The sequence below is a fragment of the Rissa tridactyla genome, chromosome 13, assembly GCF_028500815.1.
Source record: "Rissa tridactyla isolate bRisTri1 chromosome 13, bRisTri1.patW.cur.20221130, whole genome shotgun sequence".
Lineage (NCBI taxonomy): Eukaryota > Metazoa > Chordata > Aves > Charadriiformes > Laridae > Rissa > Rissa tridactyla.
Genome location: NC_071478.1, coordinates 11,108,639 through 11,129,460, shown reverse-complemented (window position 1 = coordinate 11,129,460; position 20,822 = coordinate 11,108,639). Strand labels below are relative to the sequence as shown.

Sequence of the window (20,822 nt, the reverse complement as noted above, 5' to 3'; positions counted from 1 at the left end):
TGGGATCCAACTAAATGACACCCAAGGTTTTAATAGCACAAAATTCTCTTCTAATGTATTGAAATCAAAACTGAAGCTGTTTCTTTTGGCAGCTGCAGATCAACCTCAAATTTAAGAACCTTCCCTTTGGTTCCTCTTACATAACTTCTTGTTAGTATATCAAGAAATATGCTAAAATCCCTATAGTATTTTAATTTTTGCACCATTACTTTGGTGACAGTCCAAAGGTAGAAAATCTCAGTACACCATCTCGCCTTTCAAAAATCGATAATGATACAATTCTTCCATCTGGATTTATGAACAAACTATGTCATACACATAGTTCCAGTGTTCTTAAGGATGTTTTCATTTAATTTGCTAAGCTTATACTCTGTTAACTTGAAAAACCTTAGGAATAAGTTCTTCCTTGAATGTGTTTACCAAATAAGCTTCCAATTTCCAGTTATCTTAACCTCGAAACTGATTAGTCTCTAAATGACTTTTAAATATTAAATAAAAATTACAATTAAATGTAACAGCAGGTGTGATGCTGTCAAGGACTAGCTGTTAAAAATGGCTAGGCATGTAATATCTAGTTGTCTGATTTTGTTTTGCAAGAGGAATTTTAGTTCATTTCAAAAGGAAATTTCCAACAGATCCCACCCAAAAATGTAGCTGTTCTTATACTCCACGTAATGACCATCATTTAAAATTTAAGGGACTTAAATTAGACTTACTACAATCCATTCTCAACAACTTTGTTACTGGATTTCAAAAACGAAAAACAACAATGCTGGAAGAAAGTTTTCTGTGTAGTTGCATATAAACAAAAGGTATTAGAACAAAGTGATAATAATGCAACCTTTCAGTCTAAGGAAATCTAAGGAATGAGTAAACTGAACCTAGAAAAATCTAATTACTAAATCAACGACCATTAAATGCGCTGCTGCCTTACCTGCGTCAGATCGTTGAGAGTGTCCTCCAACACTTTCACTGTAAGCACAAATGCTTGTTGGGCCAGAACTTGGCGATCTGCATCACGCAAGTACTTCCTGTGCCACAGTGAGATAACAGAAATTAAGCTAACTGCCAAAAGTTTATAGCACTTTAAAAGCAAGCACCAGGACATTAAAAAAACCAACACGACAACAACAAACCCCACATCCAACACAACAATTTTAAAACAAGTTAGAAGAAACCAAAACATACACAGTTGCATATTGAAATATAACACTTTCACTGTGTTTCCCTCCCCTCCCCACAATCATCAAAGATGACGTGCATGAAGCAAAAGACAGCACTATCTACAAACAGAGGGAAGAGGAAAATGAAAAAACCACAAAACTCCAAAACAAAACAAAAGCCAAATACAGAGCAAAATGGAGAACCAGAACTGGAGTTTTGATATATCAAGCTTCCTGTGACCCTCAAATACCAGCTTTTTATTCAAACCTTTTCTTGAAAAAAAAAAAAATTAGTCACACAAAGCTATCTTGAACCGTCAGGTGTTTTCCATGTTCTGGATAAACCGTGCATGTGAGATTAAGGACATCAGCAAATCCTTTCTCGTTGGTCATATCAATTGCCTTTGAATCTAGGTTTTTTAGATCTAAAACACTGTTGGGATAATAACCTTTTTGCTATTTAGTATTATAAAAAAATAATATTATATGTGTAAAGCTTATTGACTCTATAGCTTCATTTAATTTACTAGAGCATTGTAACTTCAGTGTATTCTGACATAATGCTTTAGTCCACTTTCAAGGAAAACAGCTTCAGCCATCAACTCCACCTAACTGAGTTTGATGGAAAACTGAATTTCTACTTCAGAATTGGCTGGTTTTAATGAGAGGGCTAAAAATCACGTAAATAATTTTGAAAGGTATTATTTTCAGTCAAAAGCCAACATTTTCAATACACGTATTTTCTCTCTACAGTATTACAATAAATTGGTAATTTTATGGTTTGCTTCACAGAAAAAAAAAAAAAAACACCTGACTCCTCATCAGTTCAGTAATAACTAAAGTTTGGTGGAAAATGCCCTATTTTTAAAAATAGGGTTGTTACAGGCATATACCAGACACACCCAGAATATTTGCATTTGTAAGTTCCTGTAACGACTGCAGTTCACCGTGGCTGGCACTGACTGATCCAACATGTCAAATTACTTGTTTGTTAAATTCAGTCTAGACTTATAAATAACATAATATTTTTAGTACAACTGTGGGCTTGCTTAGGACAGAATTTAAACCTTCTATGGTCCAGTACTTCTGATATGCTAAAAGTCAAAGTATTTTTGGCTTCAAGTTTGCTGAACATGTGGTGACATATTCCCAGACATATTACGATCTACGCAAATTCACATTCACTCACACTCAAAAACACATGAAGAAACCTTCAATGCCTCCAACTTATTGCCATCACTCATTCAGTTCAATTTCTTAAGCATTTGCCAGAGACTAACTTCAACATTTACCACTCAGCAAGCTACTAGTATTCTACTTCAATCACTTCAAAGTTTTCCTTAGATGTTTATTTTGGTCTTCCCATTGATATGAGGCTGTATATAGCTCACATTAAATGGCTTCTTTTTTCTTAAATACGGCTAAAGCAATTAAAATTAGATCACCTCTAAATAGGATAAGCTTTTTAAATAGCATCAGCTGCCAAGAGGCACATAACCATTGTTCAGGATTACAGGAAGGCAGGATGCCTGGGCTGTGACCTCCCTCGCTGGACATCACTCTTACGCAAGAGGCCAACAGAGGGGTGCAGAAGTCACAGTGCTCTGTTCCACCAGCGAATCCCTCCACATGACAGAAAACCTCTGCGAGTCTGTTAAGGCAGCTGCGCTGTGGCTGCTCCAAGTTTCAAGAGAAATGCAGAGAAATTCCAGACTCTATTATGGAATTGTAATCCTGAGAAAAATTAACCATCATTCCACTATATTCCCAAGAAAATCTGTTAAAAGACTTGTTTCCTAAACTAAGAATGACTTTAAATAAAATAGTTACGCAGTGAACAAAATATATTTAAAGCTTTACAAAGTAATGGATTAAAATAAATATATCATACTTTCCCTGATCAGGGGTCCTCTGTAGCATAGACGAGACTTTGAGCAAGGTGTTGTAATCCTTTAGTTGTGACAACACATTTAGCAGTAAGACAATAGAGCGGTTCATATGAGATGCAAAACTGCCCGGGCGGTCGATCTCATCCACGGGGATGCGCCAGATTCCCTGCAGAGAAAGGAAAAGAGGAAACCCATAAAGAAGGACACAACTGAAAAGGACAGAAATCTTAAAATATGGATCGGATTCTGCAGCACGTTGAATTTCACTAAGGGTTAGGGGAATAATGATCAAACAAATGCTGCAGTCCTTCAGACAGGGAGATCTGGATTTAAAGTCAACCAATTTCTGCCAGTAGCAAAAGAGGGAGGCTTGCAGAAGCCACAGCACACCTTCTAAATATGCTTCTGAACTATTCCCAGAAAAAAAAACACAAGCAAAGCCTAAATTATATTGTGCATTTTTCTTAAATGTCTGTGAACTTGCCCTCCTAAGCCAAAGCTCAACTACCATAAAAAACAAGGAGTAACCTAAAATAAGTTTTCCTGGCCTTAAAGCTGCTACTCTTGTGCAGTCACAGCAAGTTTCTATCTTCAAATAATCTTTTATTGAACATCTTAGAACTTGGTTACTGCCTTGATATCATCAGTGTTCACATGGCACTAACCAGTCTGATAGGAAGAATCAGTTTCCTCAGCAGTATCCATTTTCCAGGGGCAGATTCAAAGTACTTGTGCATAGATCCTGAGCCTTCTAATTAAATTTCTGGGACAAGGCAATCTTTGGGGACCAAGGCTGGAGACTGATAGAAAATATGATTTCATTACAGTTACTCAGCTCAGATTTTGCAATGCCTAATGAATCCAAGTAGAATTTTTTCAGGTTCTTAACGTGGATGCTGTCAACACATTAGTCAATCATATTTGAAAAAACGCAATGCAAATGTTACTATGCTTGCACATTAATATGTAACTTACACAATGACCATTCACAAAAACTGCTGTTACATCAGTGCAAACCCTTTGCGCTTTATTCAGTCCTGAAACTTTTCCTGCAGCAGCTCTTTAAGATGAAAATCCTCTGGTCCTGTATACCATTTTGTGACAATGCAGGAAAGAATAGTCTCATTGACAGAAGTACCTGACTGAAAATGAATTTCGCCTTCCAAAACTGTTCAGAGAGCAGGATATACAAACATTTACTCTTTTATCCTTGTTTAAAGGTCTTGCTTCGCTATTTTTAGCTTTACTTTCAGTGTGAGTAAAATCCTTCAGAACTTAACACAAGGTGGAGGCAAACGAAATTATTACTGCAATCATAAATGACATTTGGCCACAAAAGAAGCAGATATGTAACCGGCCTGTCTACAAAAGACCCTCCCCCTGCATAGCTTCAGAGTATCTGCAGTTCTACTCCACAGGATGTATAGGAACTTGTGAAAAAACAACGCACAAATACCAGTGTTTTTAAATAGGAAACAACGACTTCAACTAGATACAACGCACAGACTGTACTGCCAAATTCTCTTACTCTTGCTTTTCCTCATGCTCTCTACTCTTACTCCCTAGTGATCACAAAGAAAGACATTGTTCCTCTTGCTTCCTGAAGCTTTCTTTCGAACTTTTTTTTGTAGCTTCCCTTTTCCAGAAAGTACCTAAAACTGTACCACAACTGACCCCTGAGGCACAACTGTTGCCTCCTCCTATCCCCAACCACCAACGTCCACAAGCACCTTCTGCGGCTCGGTGGCAAGCTCTTATCTGCTCATGCAGCTCAGTGGCTCTCAAGCACATACAGATCTTGTAGGTAACGGTTCTATAACACAGCTCATCCTTTATTTAAATAGAGAAGCTTTTTCTTCACCCAAAGTATACAGTGATTTTCCTTTCATGCTACAGATGAAACATACACATTCTGAAGCTGGTATTTTTTGCTTCTCTGCACATACGTAAACTGGGTTGCTGCCAAATCTAAAAAGAACTGAATGCCTCATAATGGCACTACATTGCAACAACCTACTTAGCCAATTTAACTATACAAAACAATTTATGGTCAACTTAGATGCATACTGTAGGAATGGAAGACAGCCAATGTGTAGGTTCCTGGTCTTTTTCAGCATTATCTCATCCTTCATTTGAGTTATGCAGATCACTTGGAGGGAGCTGTTGGATACCGTACCTGGAGTCAGTTGAAAATAATTTGCAGCTCCTTCTCACATGTCCTTTTTTTTTAATGCTACCCTGGAAATCACAATGATGCAGTAAAACTATTTGCAATGAGCAGATATGCTAATTGCAGCTAGAAAGCCATGAAAGTGACAGAGTCCATCTGACAGAAACAAATTTGCATATTTTGGGGAATGTTCCTCTTTTGTCTTTTACAACGGAACACATGGAAGAGCTTAAACTAAAACTCACGTTATAGGTGTTTAAGTTTACTTTATCGCTGGAATTACAAAAGGAGGTCTCATTTTAAAAGGCAAGTCACTGACTTGTCGTGTGTCGACTTGCAGTTTTACAAATGCAGAACAGCGATAAATAAGATTACTGTCCTATGTACATACCTGCCTGTTTCGCATGCAGCCTTCAAGTCAAAGGCAGAAAGAAACCTGCCACAAGGAGTCAGAACAACCTTCATTCTACCCACTGTGATTTTATTAAGCAATATGCAAAACACTGATGTTAAAGTGAGTTTATCAGAATATATTTAATGAGTGATGTTGAATTCTTCTTAAGACTGCAATTTGAGTCAGAGACTAAAGAAAGTCTCATTCAAACCTCTCCCAAAGAGAAGTTTAACTAAGCCCATCAGGCATGAATTTTTCCTTCCTAAGTGTCAATAACCTTCAGAAAGAATATTTGTGAATTCTGATCATGTACTGCAATTTATTTTTTTTTTTTGTAAATAGCCTAGCAGTCAGTTTTTTAAGCAAAACTTAAGAAAGATACAAATGTAAAGCTTGTCACGAAATGGCTGGGGAGGAGACTGGAAAACATTATTCAGTTTGACTAATATTAAGGCTTTCATATCATCATTTGAAAATTCAGATTTGTTAGCAAAGTACCTCCCTTGGAAGTACACACACAGAGGAGTGCAGATCCTTGTGACAAATATCTGCAGTTCTTTGAAAGGTTTTGTCACTGATCATCACCACTCGGGCCACTCGACAAAATGCCTCCGGCTCGGGCTACCAGAAGGATTTCAAGTCCAATGCACCGCTTTTGTTTACTGGCCACCGTTCCACAGCTGAAAGGTTCTCCTCCCTCCTGCCACAGCCAGCAAAGCTGTTTACACAAAACCAGAGGAAGCAGTGAGACACTTCCAACAATTCCAAAATGCCTCTCAAGATCCAAAACATGAAGCTGCTCTCCATGCCTTCCTGGCTAAACAAACACCCTGTAAGAGCTGGCGGCGGGGGAATCAAGCCTGATACGCACTGCTAGAAAAAATAAATCTGGAAGTACAAGAAAATTCTGTGCATAACTTCATATTGAATTTTACATTAAATACGAAACTGAATAATGAATTCAGTATATCACATTCCTGGTGACACTTTAAAAATCTTTTTCAGCTTGAAACTTGCTGCACAACCTTCCCTTGCAGAAGAGCTGAAGGCTCAGGGAGGAGGGCAAGAAGAGGACCACCCTGCACACGGTTTTGGGAGCACATGCTACAGCAATAGTGGATACTTTCTAGTTCAGTCACCGAAAATAGAAAGGAAGGAAGTACTTATTATTCCTCCATGCTGCTTACTCCAGAACTTTACAGGAGGGGATTCCCTAGGGTTTAGGAATGCCTCTCTGAGGAGGAAAGGCTGACAGTTCTCAACAAAACCCAAACTTCTCTGGGGATGGCTGCTGCTGACGCTGCAGAGCTTTGGAGTAAGCCATTTTCTAAGCAGAGATCAACTCTCTCAATGCTCCATGATTCCTCTTCTTAACGAAATGGAGAAATGCTAGTCATACTTCAGATGATCCGATTCACATATAAAAAGCAAACACATAAAACAACTACTGCTACAAATAAAGATCTCCAATTAGTTATGACGCAATTCCCCTTTTTTTCTTTTTTTCCTAGGGTCCCAGAAGTGCTGCACCACATACAAACTCAATTCTGCTGCCGCCTTCAAGTGACCAAAGCAAAAACAAACACTTCTTCAACCGGTAGTTGTCAATCTCAGTAATGTCATATTAAGACAGTCCTATTTACTAAAAACAAATCTAATTTAAATATTATTTAAAGATTGTTATAAAATGAGACAAAAAAATCAACTAATAAAGTGGTGGGGAGAAGACACCGATTAATAATGGAAAAACCTACACAATATTTTAAGAGCAGAAGCTGAACTGAACACAATTGCATAATCTCTGGAAAGCTCACATTTTCCTAAAAACTTTCATTTTTTTAAGTCTACGTTTTAATACAGAGTTAAGCACAACATACAGAAGTCCTACTAGCTTTATTCATGTCCTCTCTTCACAGTTATCTAGGTCAACATAAGATCTTGCACTGGGGGCCTGAAAGGGAAAGGAATATGGTTCAAGCTGAATAGTTTCAACATATAGGATTCAAAAATCTCACTCTTTTCAGATAAAAAAGTACAGCACGGAGCCTTGAACTTCCCTACTCCTCTCTTTAAGCATTGCTCTATTTTGTGTTCAACTTGGCGTGTGTTTGCATGGCTCGCGACTTCCTGCTGAGTGTAACCATTAAAACTGCTGCCCCCTCCCCGACTTAGCAAATTAGTAAATCACCTCTTCTCATCCAGTGCTCCCGTATCTCTTATTGTTTTACTCTGTCACCTGATTTTAGCTTTTCTTCTTTTCTACTGATAATTCTATTATTTTTCTTCGTCAATTCTTCATTTCATCCACACTGCTGCTCAGTATGCAGTGGAATAATTCCACTTCAGTGAACAGGAATGCGAGTGGGTACAAAAGAATTAAGAAATGAAAGCAGCTATATACAGAATATTGAAGTTATTAGCTGCAGGGACTTGTGTCATCAAGGAAAAGAAAAGGCAGCCCCTGCTTTCTGTAAGTAACCTAGCCAACTTCAGAAAAGTCTTACAAACTTTTTCAGAGTATTTAAGCAGCACTCCTCTTGTCTGCTGTTACTCTTGTTCACGTTGTATAGTAACAGAAGATCAAAAACAGTATGCTAACATAAATTACATTTTATCAGCCTGGAAAAGGAAACAGAAATAAGGCAAAACTGCAGCAACTTCCTTTTAGTAACTCGTAACCAAGCAGGATTACAATTCCTCGACTACAAGGTAAATATTGTCTATTTCGTTTTTTTTCTTCTTTTTTAAATGCACACACGCTTAGAAGTGAATGAACAGTATGTCTGCTGTCTGGAAGGACTGTGGAATTCTGCAGCACTATTTTAGCAAGCAAGCAGCATGCAAAATATTGACAAATGAAAATGCTCCACATGCTCCAATTACCATACGCTGATAAAGAAATATAATGGACAATTTTCAACTCTTATTTGTCTTTCAAAACACAAAATATTTTCAGAGTCTTAAATTTCAGATTTTTCAACTTCTAGAACCATCATTTTACAGTTGACTTGACATTAAATTGGTTTTAACGCTATGAAAAGAACACCGAAGCCATACCCACTTGGAGAGACGACTACGTGTGAGCGTGAGTCAGGGACACACACACACGAGGCAGGGAAAGGGAGTCATTTCCTCGCTGCATAAGCAATTATATAAAACCAGAAATGCCTTGTTAAGATAATGAGTTGCAAGTTCAGGTGAAATTAGCGAAACAGAAACTGACGTCTAAGGATAGCTTTTGCAAAACATTGGGTTTGGCCATTTGCCAGGCAGAATCTAGAAGGTTTTGTTCACCCTGTCAGGAGGCTTGAGGAGGTTTTACTGAGACAGTTCCCATGTACCATGTGATCTCACATTGATGTCAACAGAAAGTCACATCATCACTTTTTAAAGGGAAATAGCTAACTAGATTATAACAAAACAAAATAAAGAATCCATTGTACTCCATGGCTACAATGGAAAGAAAGGGAGAAGAAAGTGAGAAGGAGCGACAGGCTGCTCTCTTAAAACCTGTTTTGAAGGTGCAATCCTGTTCAAGCAATGACACAGCTGCCTTACCTCCGGAGCTCTGCAACGGTGTGCCTCAGGCAGACATCACCCACTTGAAAATCCAGGAAACACAGGAGGTGTGTGCATAATACATCATCCCCTGGATGAAGGCAACTGCTCCCTGCACTACTTTTCCAGGTTAACACCAACAGCACTGGTGGAGTATCCTTCCCCAGAGTACTCTAAGAAACAATCTTTAGATTCCCTCTTGCCTAGCTCCTCATTTCTCTACTCTGCAAATCTGGGGTGCTAAAGCAAAGGTGGATTTGAAGATATAGCTGTGGAAAACCCTTTTTTTTTTTTCCTGTTACCAACATGAAAAAAGGTTCCCTTTTGAACAGCTAGATAACTCCTTAAGCAGGAAGGTCAGCTATTGATAAAAAGACTTTATTGTCTTTCCTCCGGAAATTGCTCCCTTTTACCAGCTGTATTTTAGGAAAGAGAGAAAAAGGGATTGGTTAGGAAAGGAATTAAATTATCAGCAGTAAGTTTCATTCACTGTGTCTTGCAGCCAATCTGGGGTTTAAAAAGGAGAGAAACAGGTTTGCCGAAGCAATGCAGAAGGGAAGTCATCAGAGATTTAGTCAGGCATTCTATCTACTCAAAAGAAAACTCCAAGAAAGGTGTCTGCTCACCTGTGCTGGAATTTCTGATTATGCCTTTGTTACTTCAGTATCTTTTTTTGGGGTACATTTTGGTTTATGTCCTGTCCCTGTCTGAAAGAGCCTGGAATCCTCTCTTTGGAAGGATATAAAGCACAGAAATCCAAAGAATACAGAATGCTTCTAGATCTTCTATTAAGCAAATAACTTTATGCAGAAACCTAATGAGAGAATATGAAACCCTCGACAGGAAAACTCTCTACCAGGATTTCGCATTTCTTTAGGCATTCTCAGGGGCTAGACGCAGGAAGATTACCACCAAAATAAACGGTTAGGAAGTGACAGGGGTTCTGGTGTTGACTAACAGACAGCCTTTCGTTGTTTTAAGAGGATTTTTCTGCTTAGATCTTTTTTGCATATCTGCTACAACCAGACTGCCTGGCATCAGATGCAAATGGTACTCAAAGCTAATCAAACAAGCTTGGTACAGTCCATCCATCTGCCTGGAAGTGGGCAGGCTACTGCATAAGCCCCTTGCAGAAAACAGCAAAGTCTCATTTTTCAACAACATGCAGGATTCGTTTAATCGAAGTCCACATGTTTAAGATATAGACACGCACATTTAATGATATTACCTAGGAACCTTTCACACAGAGAAAAAGGCACTTAGGGGTTGTGGCTCACCTGAACTACTATAGGCTCCACCTTAGGATGTGATGAGCTACATGCTAGAAACGACTACCTCCCCTGAACACAAAGGATGACGTGTAAGTCATAAAAGATGACAAACGTTAGGGGAGATAACTGCCAACTGGCAAGTCTGCAGGCAGTCCTGGTCTCTATCAGTAGGATGCCAAGGTTGAGCCCCACTATTCATTCTCATTCCTAAAGGAGGGGTTGCAGGACCAGAAAGAGAACTGGGGCTAACACAAAGCTGGGAGAAGCCATCGGTTCCCAAAGAAGGGTAAGTTTCAGGATTGTGAGATTTTTTTTACCTAGACCTCTACACTTCTGTTGCTAGAGTGACTGACCCCATCTTCCCAGAGGTTCCAAAGTAAACAGATAGTAGTATACATGAACTTTAACTGGTATTAGATTGTACTTGGCACAGGGAAAGTTACCTCAGCCTAATTTTAAGAAAAATCGAAAAATGCTTCAGAACACAGAACTATCAGCTATCTTTTTTGCCTACACCCGGTAACACCCAAAAATAGTGAACCTGGCACAGTGTATTACTAATGCTATTGTGACAACCCTCCTGCCTTCAATGAATACAAGAGTTGTACATCATAGCAAAGCCTAGGTATGAAGAGGAGAGATTAGAAACACCTAGCAATCTAATGCAGGGACAGAAGAGTTAAAGTCTGAAGATAAGTCTCAAATGTCTCACTCTCCAAAAGGTAGCCTTTCCACTCCTCTGGGAATAACAACAGGCCAATGCTTAAATGAAGAGTAAGTTAAACATACGACAGATGTTCAAAAGGACATGCAGAATGACCAAATGGGCCAAGGCAGCTGCTACAACAAAAGATGACAGATTTTTCACAAGAAGATCAGCTAATTGTCAAGTTGAGTGGATGAGTGCAGCAAAGGAAAAATGCTAAATCTTACCTACTTGCCTTATGGGTACCTAAAGCTGTCTATCTCCAAACAGCTTTCACTGCTTCACCTCCATCATCTAGTACAGTATACATGATACTAGAAAGAAAAGGAAAACAAGAACTTTGTACTATTAAGAGGTATGCTAATTATTGAAATTCGGAACATTGTTCATGTAGAATTATAAGTTGTTCGGAGATTCTTCATGCTGAAGAACTGTAGTAAGGATCTCATAGTACAGGATGCCACCTTTTACTATTTCACTAGGCTTGAAGGATTTCACAGGATTTGAAGAAACACATTTTCACCTACTTTGTATGTACAAGTTCTACACGTAACTTACTGATTACCCAATACATAAAATATAAGTGATTATCCTTTTAACAGCAACACAGTCTCCACATACAAGATTCAGCTGATTTTGAGTATTTTAAACTAGGCTGTCAGAGAGCTAGTAAGTTATTTTACCAAAATATTTTTATGCCAACAAAACCTGCTCTTCAATCCTACATCCCCTACTTTTAAGCAAACAAAATGCTTAACTGCCCACTCCCACCCCACAGCTGACATCCACCATCCCTGCACTGACGGCAGAGTGTCTTTCAGCTTTTAGACTCTCTTCTGCATAATGACACACACACTGAAATATGAAAATGAGAAACCATAAAATCCCAGTGTTTGCAAAATACTTCAGCATATTCATAAAACGATTAGAAAAAGTAACATAATCCACCTGTATGTGTTACAAATATATCGCCAAGTGAGACACAAAATCTCAGAAAATACCAAAAGCTAGAGGGGCTCAGGTTAGATGAGTAGTGCGCAGAAAAATGCTATCATTTCATTAAATAATACTGATCAAGCACTCAGTGTTCTTTCTTGCCAGCACCAAATCACTGGAGTACATGGCATTAGGAGATCCTGCTGAAAGAAATCTTTGAGCCTGAAGGAATATAAATCAAAAGGTCCAGAGAACCTTCCTACTAGTTACCATCACAGTTTTTGAAAAGAGAAAACTCTCTAAAGCAGTATCACACGGCAGCTCATGAAATACAATCAAGTGATAATCTTTAAAACTACCAGAGAAGAGCCTTCAGCTTAATTTCATCTTGATATAAAATTTCATCTTCATATAAAATTACCTAGAAACCTCCTTTCAGCTAAGACGCATTGTTCAGACACATGAATTTCTCTTATCTCAGAGCATTGCGAGTGATCATGCAGCCACATCATCTAACTCTGGCGAACCACATTTCAAAAGAGTACATTCTTCCTCGGCAACCTGTTGGGCAAAGCTTCTCTCAACTAACCTGGTAAGTATGAAAAAAGTAAGTAGGCTGAAGGGAATGCAACACAAAACCAAACAGATTTGTGTACTGTGTATGCCGCAGCTTGGTCAGGAAAGAGCTATGTCATCATTAGAAGGCAACATATCAATATGTAGTTGTAATGACTACCTCTGCTGGGTACTGGCAATGTTTCATCAAATTTTCATTAGAGTTGTTATGACCTCAGACTCATGTTTAATAGCTTAGGAGACACAGCCTTCAAAATACACATAGGTAGGGGCTTTGCAGCTTACTTAGGAACAAATCTAGATCATGGAAAAAGCTAATAAATTTCATTGAACAGGCTGTGAAGTTATTTACAAAACTGAAGACAGCTGTATACAGGAATGTAATGGAGAACTGTCAATATTTTTAATAGCATGAATATAAACAAGTACTACCAACCAGGATCAAAATATAAAATGCCACACATACCAGGAATGGTACTAAAAAAAATAAAAATATACTCAACTGTTCACTATAAGCCATGAAATTCTAAGAGCCATTTAAGCGACAAGAATGGCATGTTCCATCACCGGCTGGTATTTCGGTATGTGCACACAATCTGGAAGCACGGAGAAATATTTGCATCTTTCATCAACGTTGAGAACAAAAGAAATGGAGAGCTGAACTGAACAAAAACTTAAATTCCTCTAGTGTCCTGAGAGAGGTAAAATGACAGCAGGAGCTAGTGGAAAAGCCTTTTAATCTTAAATCAGAATCCTGCAAGATCTGACTAGGCTTCCCTATTCCTTTTCTTTAATGCCAGTTTTATAGAGATATGTGTTTACAAATACATGACTTGGTACGTATTTGAAGGTCACAGTTCTGTCTGAGGTTTCATACTGGCTTAGGAATGACAGAAGTACGAATCCTGGATTTCAAACTGTTTGTCAGCTGAAGCTGAGGGCCGGAAGCAGCTTATTTAAAACCAGTAATAAGAAACAAATACCCCATATTAGCAGTTATGAACCAGAAAAAGACATGTGCAGTGGTAAAAAGGAGTCAAGCCTTGGAGAAGACACACTCCTCTCAAACAACTAAAGCTCTACGTGAGTTTGCACGTTTCATCCTCACCAATTAAGATCTGCAACTTAAATTATTAGGAGCTGACACATAACTCATTTCACTACCTCTTCTCCCCCCACTACAGCAGCGTCCATATAACACTTCCCTTCTCTGTCCAGCAAGTGGAGGCCCTGAACGAGTCCTGACTGCTATAAAAGGCAAAAAAATCTCTTACTGTTATACACCCCATAGCTAACCTCAGAATATCTTTTCTCCTCTGATACAGGAATTCACGCAACAAAAAAGAATTTCATTAACTCTGTTATTCAACTATTTTACCTTTTTGGTTTGGGAGTGGGAATGTGCGTTAATACTATGTTGCTTTCAGGGACTCCCAGGGCTTCCTCAGCAATACAGGGTTTACAAACAAATGAGCAAAAGTAATACTTTATCCAATTATAAGAGTTACTGGAAATGTCTAATTCAAGTAGACATTTAGGCAGCAGCCTGCCTAGCACCCCAACTAAACTTGACTGATCTTTGATAACACCAGAGGAACAAGACATTGCAGAGAAGCTAGAATTCAATTACCCTATTTACAGTAACGTAAATCACAGTATACACAGGGGATCTTCAGTATTCAAACAGCGGCAATACTATAACAGCTTAATCTAGCACAAGGCATGGCAGTGAGTCAGTTAGCTAGGCAGAAGACAGGGTGCAGTCTGCTGGTGTTTGATTTCAGGGATATTGTGAGACAAGAATTATTTGTTTGAGAACAACCAGAGTAATTATTGAGGGGGAGGAGAAGTGAGGAAGGCCTCAACATTTAGAGTATTTCAGACTCCGATTAAAGATGCTAAAAACACACAAAAGTCCTATTATTGAAAACAACCAGAACAATATCTGGGTATTCAAGATGTCAACCTGAATACGCTCCAATAAAAAAAGACACATCTTGCAGCTCCATGGGTAATAAAAACCTCCACGGCATATGCTTTAGTTCCTAGATCTCCTTCATGCAAAATACCCACAGCACACACAAAAATCTGCCATTGCACAAATAAACACATGCTGCAGTAAATTAAAAAAAGAGAAACATGAAGCTGTCACAGCAAATGCCGCAAACAGCGTGTAGCACTTGCTTTATGCACACCACCAGAATTTACTGCAATTAAGACATACGTTCTAAAATTATAAACATGTGACCAGACAAAGCTGACTGGTTTTAACAAACTGCTAATTAAATTGGAATCCTCTTATCCTCTCTCTCTCTTTAGCTGAATGAAGCCGCGACTGCTACAGCATAGTAGCTCATGCAAAATAGATACTGAACAACAGGCTTTTCTGTTAGGTCACCGTTAAGAAGGGGAATCTCCAGCGTGAGCCTGGCTGTCGTAGGCAGAACAGCAGAGTGCACACCAGAGATCACAGCTGGGTTGCTCTGTGCCAGACATGATTTTTACAGACCTACCGTCTCTTTTTTTCTTCTAGACATGAAAGCCTCCCCTTGCAAGCTTTAGGGCTGAACTGAAAACGAGGGTGCTAAATAATTCATCCCACTAAGGAGGTGGAGGAAGGAGACCGAGAAATTCCAAACAATACAGACACAAGAAAACAAAAATCCCTCACCCTTTCGTCCCCCCTTCCAAACTTCTGTCGACTCCTCTGTTTCCCATTGCTCTCGGGATTTTCCTCTATGCAGCAAAGCAGATCTGTTACAGCTGCTACCCGAAGGCGAAGAGAACTAATCAAGTATTTCCCAACCACGACGGTAAATGTCATCAGAGCACATCTGCCGCCTGGCTGCCAGCTCGGCGCTGTGGGTGAACCCGCGGGCGCCCGAAGCCCGCGCAGCCCGGCCCCGGGGAAGGGATTCCCCGCGGGGAACGACCGGCTCGTGGAAGGGCTTTAACACCCGCGGACAAGGCGGACGGGAAGGGGCGAAGGCTCGCCACACTGAGAAACGCACTGCAATTTAGGGAAGCCAGCAGCTATTTGTGCTTCTGGCGGCAGAGAGAAAGCAAACTTACTACAACAGCGCATCTGTCCCTACCGGGGAGGGCCCCGCGCCGCCCCCGCCACAGCGCCCGGCTCCCCCCGGCCCCCCCCCCGCGGGGCATCACCGCGCAGCCCAGCGCCCTGGCTGCGGCCAGCAGCACCGGAGCCTTTTCTCCGTCGAGCGAGAAGCTCGTTCCCCTCCCTCCCGCCGGCCCCGGTCTCCCCCGCTGTGCGCCGGGAGAAGGGGGGGAAGTTTCCCTCCGGCCTCCCCCGCCCGCCCCGCGCGGGGCGGCCTCTTCCCACGGCCGCGGGGCCGCCCCCCGCACTCACCATTACCGGGATGGCTCCGCCGGAGTTCCCCGGCGGCCCGCACCGCCGGAGCGCGCCCGCCCCCGCCCGGTCCCCCCCCCGGTTCGGCTCCGCTCCGCACCGCCCCCGCGCCCCCACCTGACCGGGCGGGCCGGGCCCCGCCGCCCCCGCGCCTCACGCTTCCTCTCGCACCGGAGTTCGCCCGACCGCTGGAAACCGCATACCTTAGATTTCCTGCCGCCGCGGCTATTTATTTATTTTATATTTTTTTTTAATCCTCGTCTTTCTTTGCAACTGGGGGCGGCGTGCAGGGCTGGAGCTGTTTGCTCGCTCTCCTGCCGGAGGACGGTGGTGTTTGACATAGGATGTTGGTCCCAATTATTACCGAGCCTGGCTCAGAGCCATCCCACTTAGGGCAAGCGAGTAAACAGCTGCTCCTGTCGGTTTGCAAGCATTAATAAAAAAAAAAAACAAACCAGTTATCTGCTCCCACCTGTCCGCCAAACCTTCCCAAAATATTCCCTGACCCGGTTTAACCCCGCTGGTGCCGCTTCATCGCCCTTCATTCACCTCGCCATCACCAAAGGCCGGTTTGTGACCTATTTTTCTCCAGCGTGGCCGGTTCCCTCCTCTCCCCGCGGTGCTGAGCCGGCGGTGCCCGCCGGGATGCTCAGAGCGGAGGAGAGAGGCAGAGGCCTCCTGCCACCGGCTGCCAGCCGCCCGCCAGCAGCTGCAGCCATGGCTGCTGGTGGCCGTGGGGCCTCTGCCACAGGCAGCCAGGACAGGCGTGTGCTCACCCCCGCACCACGCCACACTACAGCTGAAACACCTTTCACTGAGCGGCAGGACAACCCTTTTACACCCTTTCCTTGTATTTATACTGTCAGAGCATCCCCTCCCCCATCCCTGGTTTTTTTAAACTGATCTCCAGCTTCTGCAATACCAGGGGGTGCTGGTGGCACATTTCTTTCACCACTCCTTTGCCTCCTCTTTCATTTACATCCTTCTCCCTTTCTCAAACTATTTGAAGGGGAAAACAAAGGGCTACCCTTTGCCCATTCCCTCCCCCCATACTTCCCTCTCCATATTTTCGATGCATTCAGGCAATCCCATATGAAAAGACCCAAAACGCGTGCCAGTCCATGGCCAACCTCAGTCCAGCTAATCCTGCCCCACAAACTGTCTGATGCAACTTTCTCAATCTCAGCTTAGCACAGCTAAACTTATCTTCTTTTCCCAGCCACTCATCCGGGCTCCACTCCTGATTACCTTCATCACAAACGTCTCAACGTTTTATCTGTACTTGTTCCTCCTCTCGCTTTTGCAGGCAGCACAATTGCTTTGACTTCCTCCTTGCCTTTCTAAGCATTGCAGGGGCTTGGCTTGGGTTTTACCCTCCTAATTGTTAGGATTATTCTGAAGTGCTCAAAATCTATCCTATTTACTAACACCTCAGGTTTAATAGCCTGCGCCGCAACTGCAATAGTCTCCCCACACGCTATGCAGAAGTCAGTTGCTAAAGTTATCATTCTTTCCCATCATTTTACCCACTTTTTACCCTTCTTTTCATTTCTTCACGTTCCTCTTTTCTTACCACATCAATTTGAGGCTTCTCACACTGAAAGCCCCATATACCTTGCCCCTTCCTACTTATTTGCGTGCTTTATATTTATACATTTATGCTTCACAGCATCTTGAAAAAATGGCTAAAGAATAATTTAGCTATCCTATTTATCTTTTATAAAATTACATTTATCAACAATATCCTATGTTTATCCCTCCCCTTAAAGAGTAAGGGTCAGCTTTTTTTCTTTTAAAGCTAAGATTTCACCATGGGCATCACCACTCTTTAAAATAACCCATGTCTTCAACACTTCATACATCTTGCTACCAAAGGCAAAACCCCATCTATACTGATTAACAATGCAGTTTTGGCACTATTATTTCAAAAATCCATTAACCTTTAATCTTTTGACTGCATATCACGGATTTATGTTTTACATACAGAACTGAAACAAATACTTACTTTCTATGCATTCATGCAATTAGGCTTCTTTCTGACCTGCCCTTTTCCATCTGCTCATTTAGTCACTGTTAACAGCAGAGCTCCAATCTCCTCTATTGCACTGGAGTTTTTCCCTATGTATTGTCATTTATTTATGCAAATTAAGTAGTTGTGGTACCTGGAATTAAATACATTGTAAAATGCTTAAAGTTAATAGCCCAAGGACTGGGTGTTCACTAGATTGGAAATTACGTCATATAAAAGTTCTACACAACTAAATACCTTTAAGCCCTAATTATGGCAATGTAAGGATTTAATTTTCTAATTAATGCCTTTTAGCTATTGCAATGAACAGTCATGGTACCATAAAAAGCAGCAAGAACACACACATCTTTAAATGACAATAAAAGGTAAACAAGAATTATAATACTTAGTTCCTAGATTTCAAATTGCTTTACAGCAGTTTATTTGGTAAAGGTCCATTACCAACTTAAATTAAGGAAAAAAACGTGTCTCTTTAGAGTTTAAAAGGATATGGTTTTCACCACAGATTATCTTCGATTCCACCCAGTTCCAAAAGTTTCTTATGTTCTCTCTCAATTAGCATTTTTCTCAATCACCATGACATTTCCCAGGTTTGCCTCACGTATTCCCACACCACACACTACTCAATTGTCTGAACCATCACAAGCAGAATGAATTTTGCACTATTTGCACATGTAGGTGTTTGTAACTTATGGTGCCACTAAGCAAAATTCAAATTTAGCTACCTAAGGTTAAAAAAAATGCAGAGGCTGAGTGAAGTGTTAGTGGCATCCCCTACACCTGTGGGAACCAGAAACATTCTGGATCTCGGAGACAGGTTACAGAGATGCCTTAAATCCTGTACTGTTGTGACAAAAAGTGGTTGAAACTATTTACTTGGTGTTCACAAAAACAGAGTAAATGTTTGTCGCTCATGTCAGAAATAACCTCGAATTATTCGGATGCACACATCAGCACACCTCCAAGCTACAGCTCTGGCTTAGGAAGCTCTGCTCCGCTGCCGCCTGCTCCAGCTGGCTGGTGAAATGGCTGCTGCAGAAGATGGCTGGCACAACTACGCCCGGATTCTTGCTTCAGACATAACACTATGTAATAGCAAAAGCCTTTTATTAATCATTTTTACACAGCGCAGTATTTGGGACACTCTCAAGTGTTCTGGCTGATTAGGGGTAAAAGATGATACAGTATTTTCTTAATTACTTAATTACTTGGAGACCCAGTGCAAGTGAGGGCTGTAGGAACAGCTAACATCCACTGCTTTTTAAGCTTAATTTGGGTGATACAAGAATGAAACAATGAGACTCTATGCATTTTGGCAAGGAAGAATGGATGGGAAAAAGACTGACCGAGCAATTACAGGGAACTTGAAACATGCCCAGAGTCAACAAGATGACCTAACATTTGTCCTTTTAAAAATAAATACTCATAATGAACACTTTCAGTTCAGCAAACCATCTCTGAGAAAGAAGAGCAGTTATCCTAGGTGCAACTGTGAATTCTCAAAGACCGTGTCTTATACTTGCCTTTTAGTTATTTTTGATGGGAAAGGAAGAGGGAAAAAGCACTATTCCACACCATTTAAAAGTGGCAAGTTTATATTTCACTGTGTGTTTCCTTCTTTAAGAGTCTCATTTCATCAAGTGCTTTCTTTTTTGGGTTTTTTTTTTTTTCTTTCTTAAATCTTTTGTATCTTTAAATCAGTAACAACCAAATAAGTTTGAGGAATGCCAGCCAGAACCACCTATGCGATGTGAGCTCTAGGACATGCTCTCCAATGTCACAATAGTAGAAGCCAGATGGAAGTGTTTTTACATTTCTAAGCATTTTTAACTTTTGCACACTGGGATTTCTCGATGAAATGTTCTGGGGTGAATAACGAATATTAAAAAAGATTCCAGACCTCTCTGCGCTGTCGAGATAAGGGTGCTAGCTTTCCTTGCAAACACGGCATATGAGTTTGTTAAGGTCAATATATTTGAAATTCTGTTCCACTTTCAAATTATTTTCTTCAGTTCAGGATACGCATTGTAAATCCTAGCATGAACTCTATTTCCACTTCGGAAGAGTAGATTTCATCTTCTGTTTTTAAGGAAGTAGAACCTTGTTTTCACTTCCAGATGGCATTTTTTTTTCTTGTAGAGATAAAAGTAATCTCAAGTTTCCAGAGCAATGGAAGTCCTACAGGAACTAGAAAGTATTCTTCCTTCAGCAGCAGTATTTGCTTCCTTTAACTCAGATATTTTCTTGCAAACAGTCAGACAACAATAGTGACCAGATCAGCATATTTGCCTAGAAAACCCAGTCTAATCCCGAATAGTAAATTTTGTGGTCTTATGTAAGTATTTTCCAGAGGAATTTCTCTTCTGCATCACTGCTGAAACTACTGCAAGGAGACCACCAATGCTGAGCAGCAGAAGTGGCTGCTGCCACCAAAACCAACAACAAACCTGCACTAAACCCACACAGTGGGCAGTAGGTAACAAAAAGATAGAGGTTAAGGAAAACAAAGAGGAGGGAGGGGAGAAAAATATATTTCACATTTCATATGTTCACCAATTTTATTATCTGAAGATGATATCCTATTTATATACAGGTTTATATTTCTTGTTTATTGAGAGGTAATTTTATTCCCTTTGAATTTCAAAGAGAAACAAACCAGCAAGTGCCAAATCTGGACCTTCAGAGGATTTGCATCTTTTCAAAACCTGCCTCACTTCAGTATTCAACGAGTAAGGGTAATTCATTCCTTTCTGACACTAT

The 20,822-nt window shown here is 40.7% G+C and overlaps 1 protein-coding gene across 7 annotated transcripts in view; it reads right to left on the bottom strand.

The window, feature by feature from the left end:
* The window catches only part of CABIN1 (calcineurin binding protein 1), a 129,949-nt gene that overhangs the window by 45,079 nt on the left and 64,048 nt on the right, over nucleotides 1-20,822 (bottom strand). For all 7 annotated transcript variants that reach the window (XR_008469086.1, XM_054219137.1, XM_054219133.1 and 4 more), the window contains 2 exons: nucleotides 3,055-3,218; nucleotides 935-1,031 (listed from right to left, as the gene is read on the bottom strand). Coding sequence is in view for 6 of the 7 variants with exons in the window: in XM_054219137.1 (XP_054075112.1) it covers nucleotides 935-1,031; nucleotides 3,055-3,218 (261 nt within the window). In the remaining variant the exon portion in view is untranslated. The remainder of the gene's footprint in view (nucleotides 1-934; nucleotides 1,032-3,054; nucleotides 3,219-20,822) is intronic.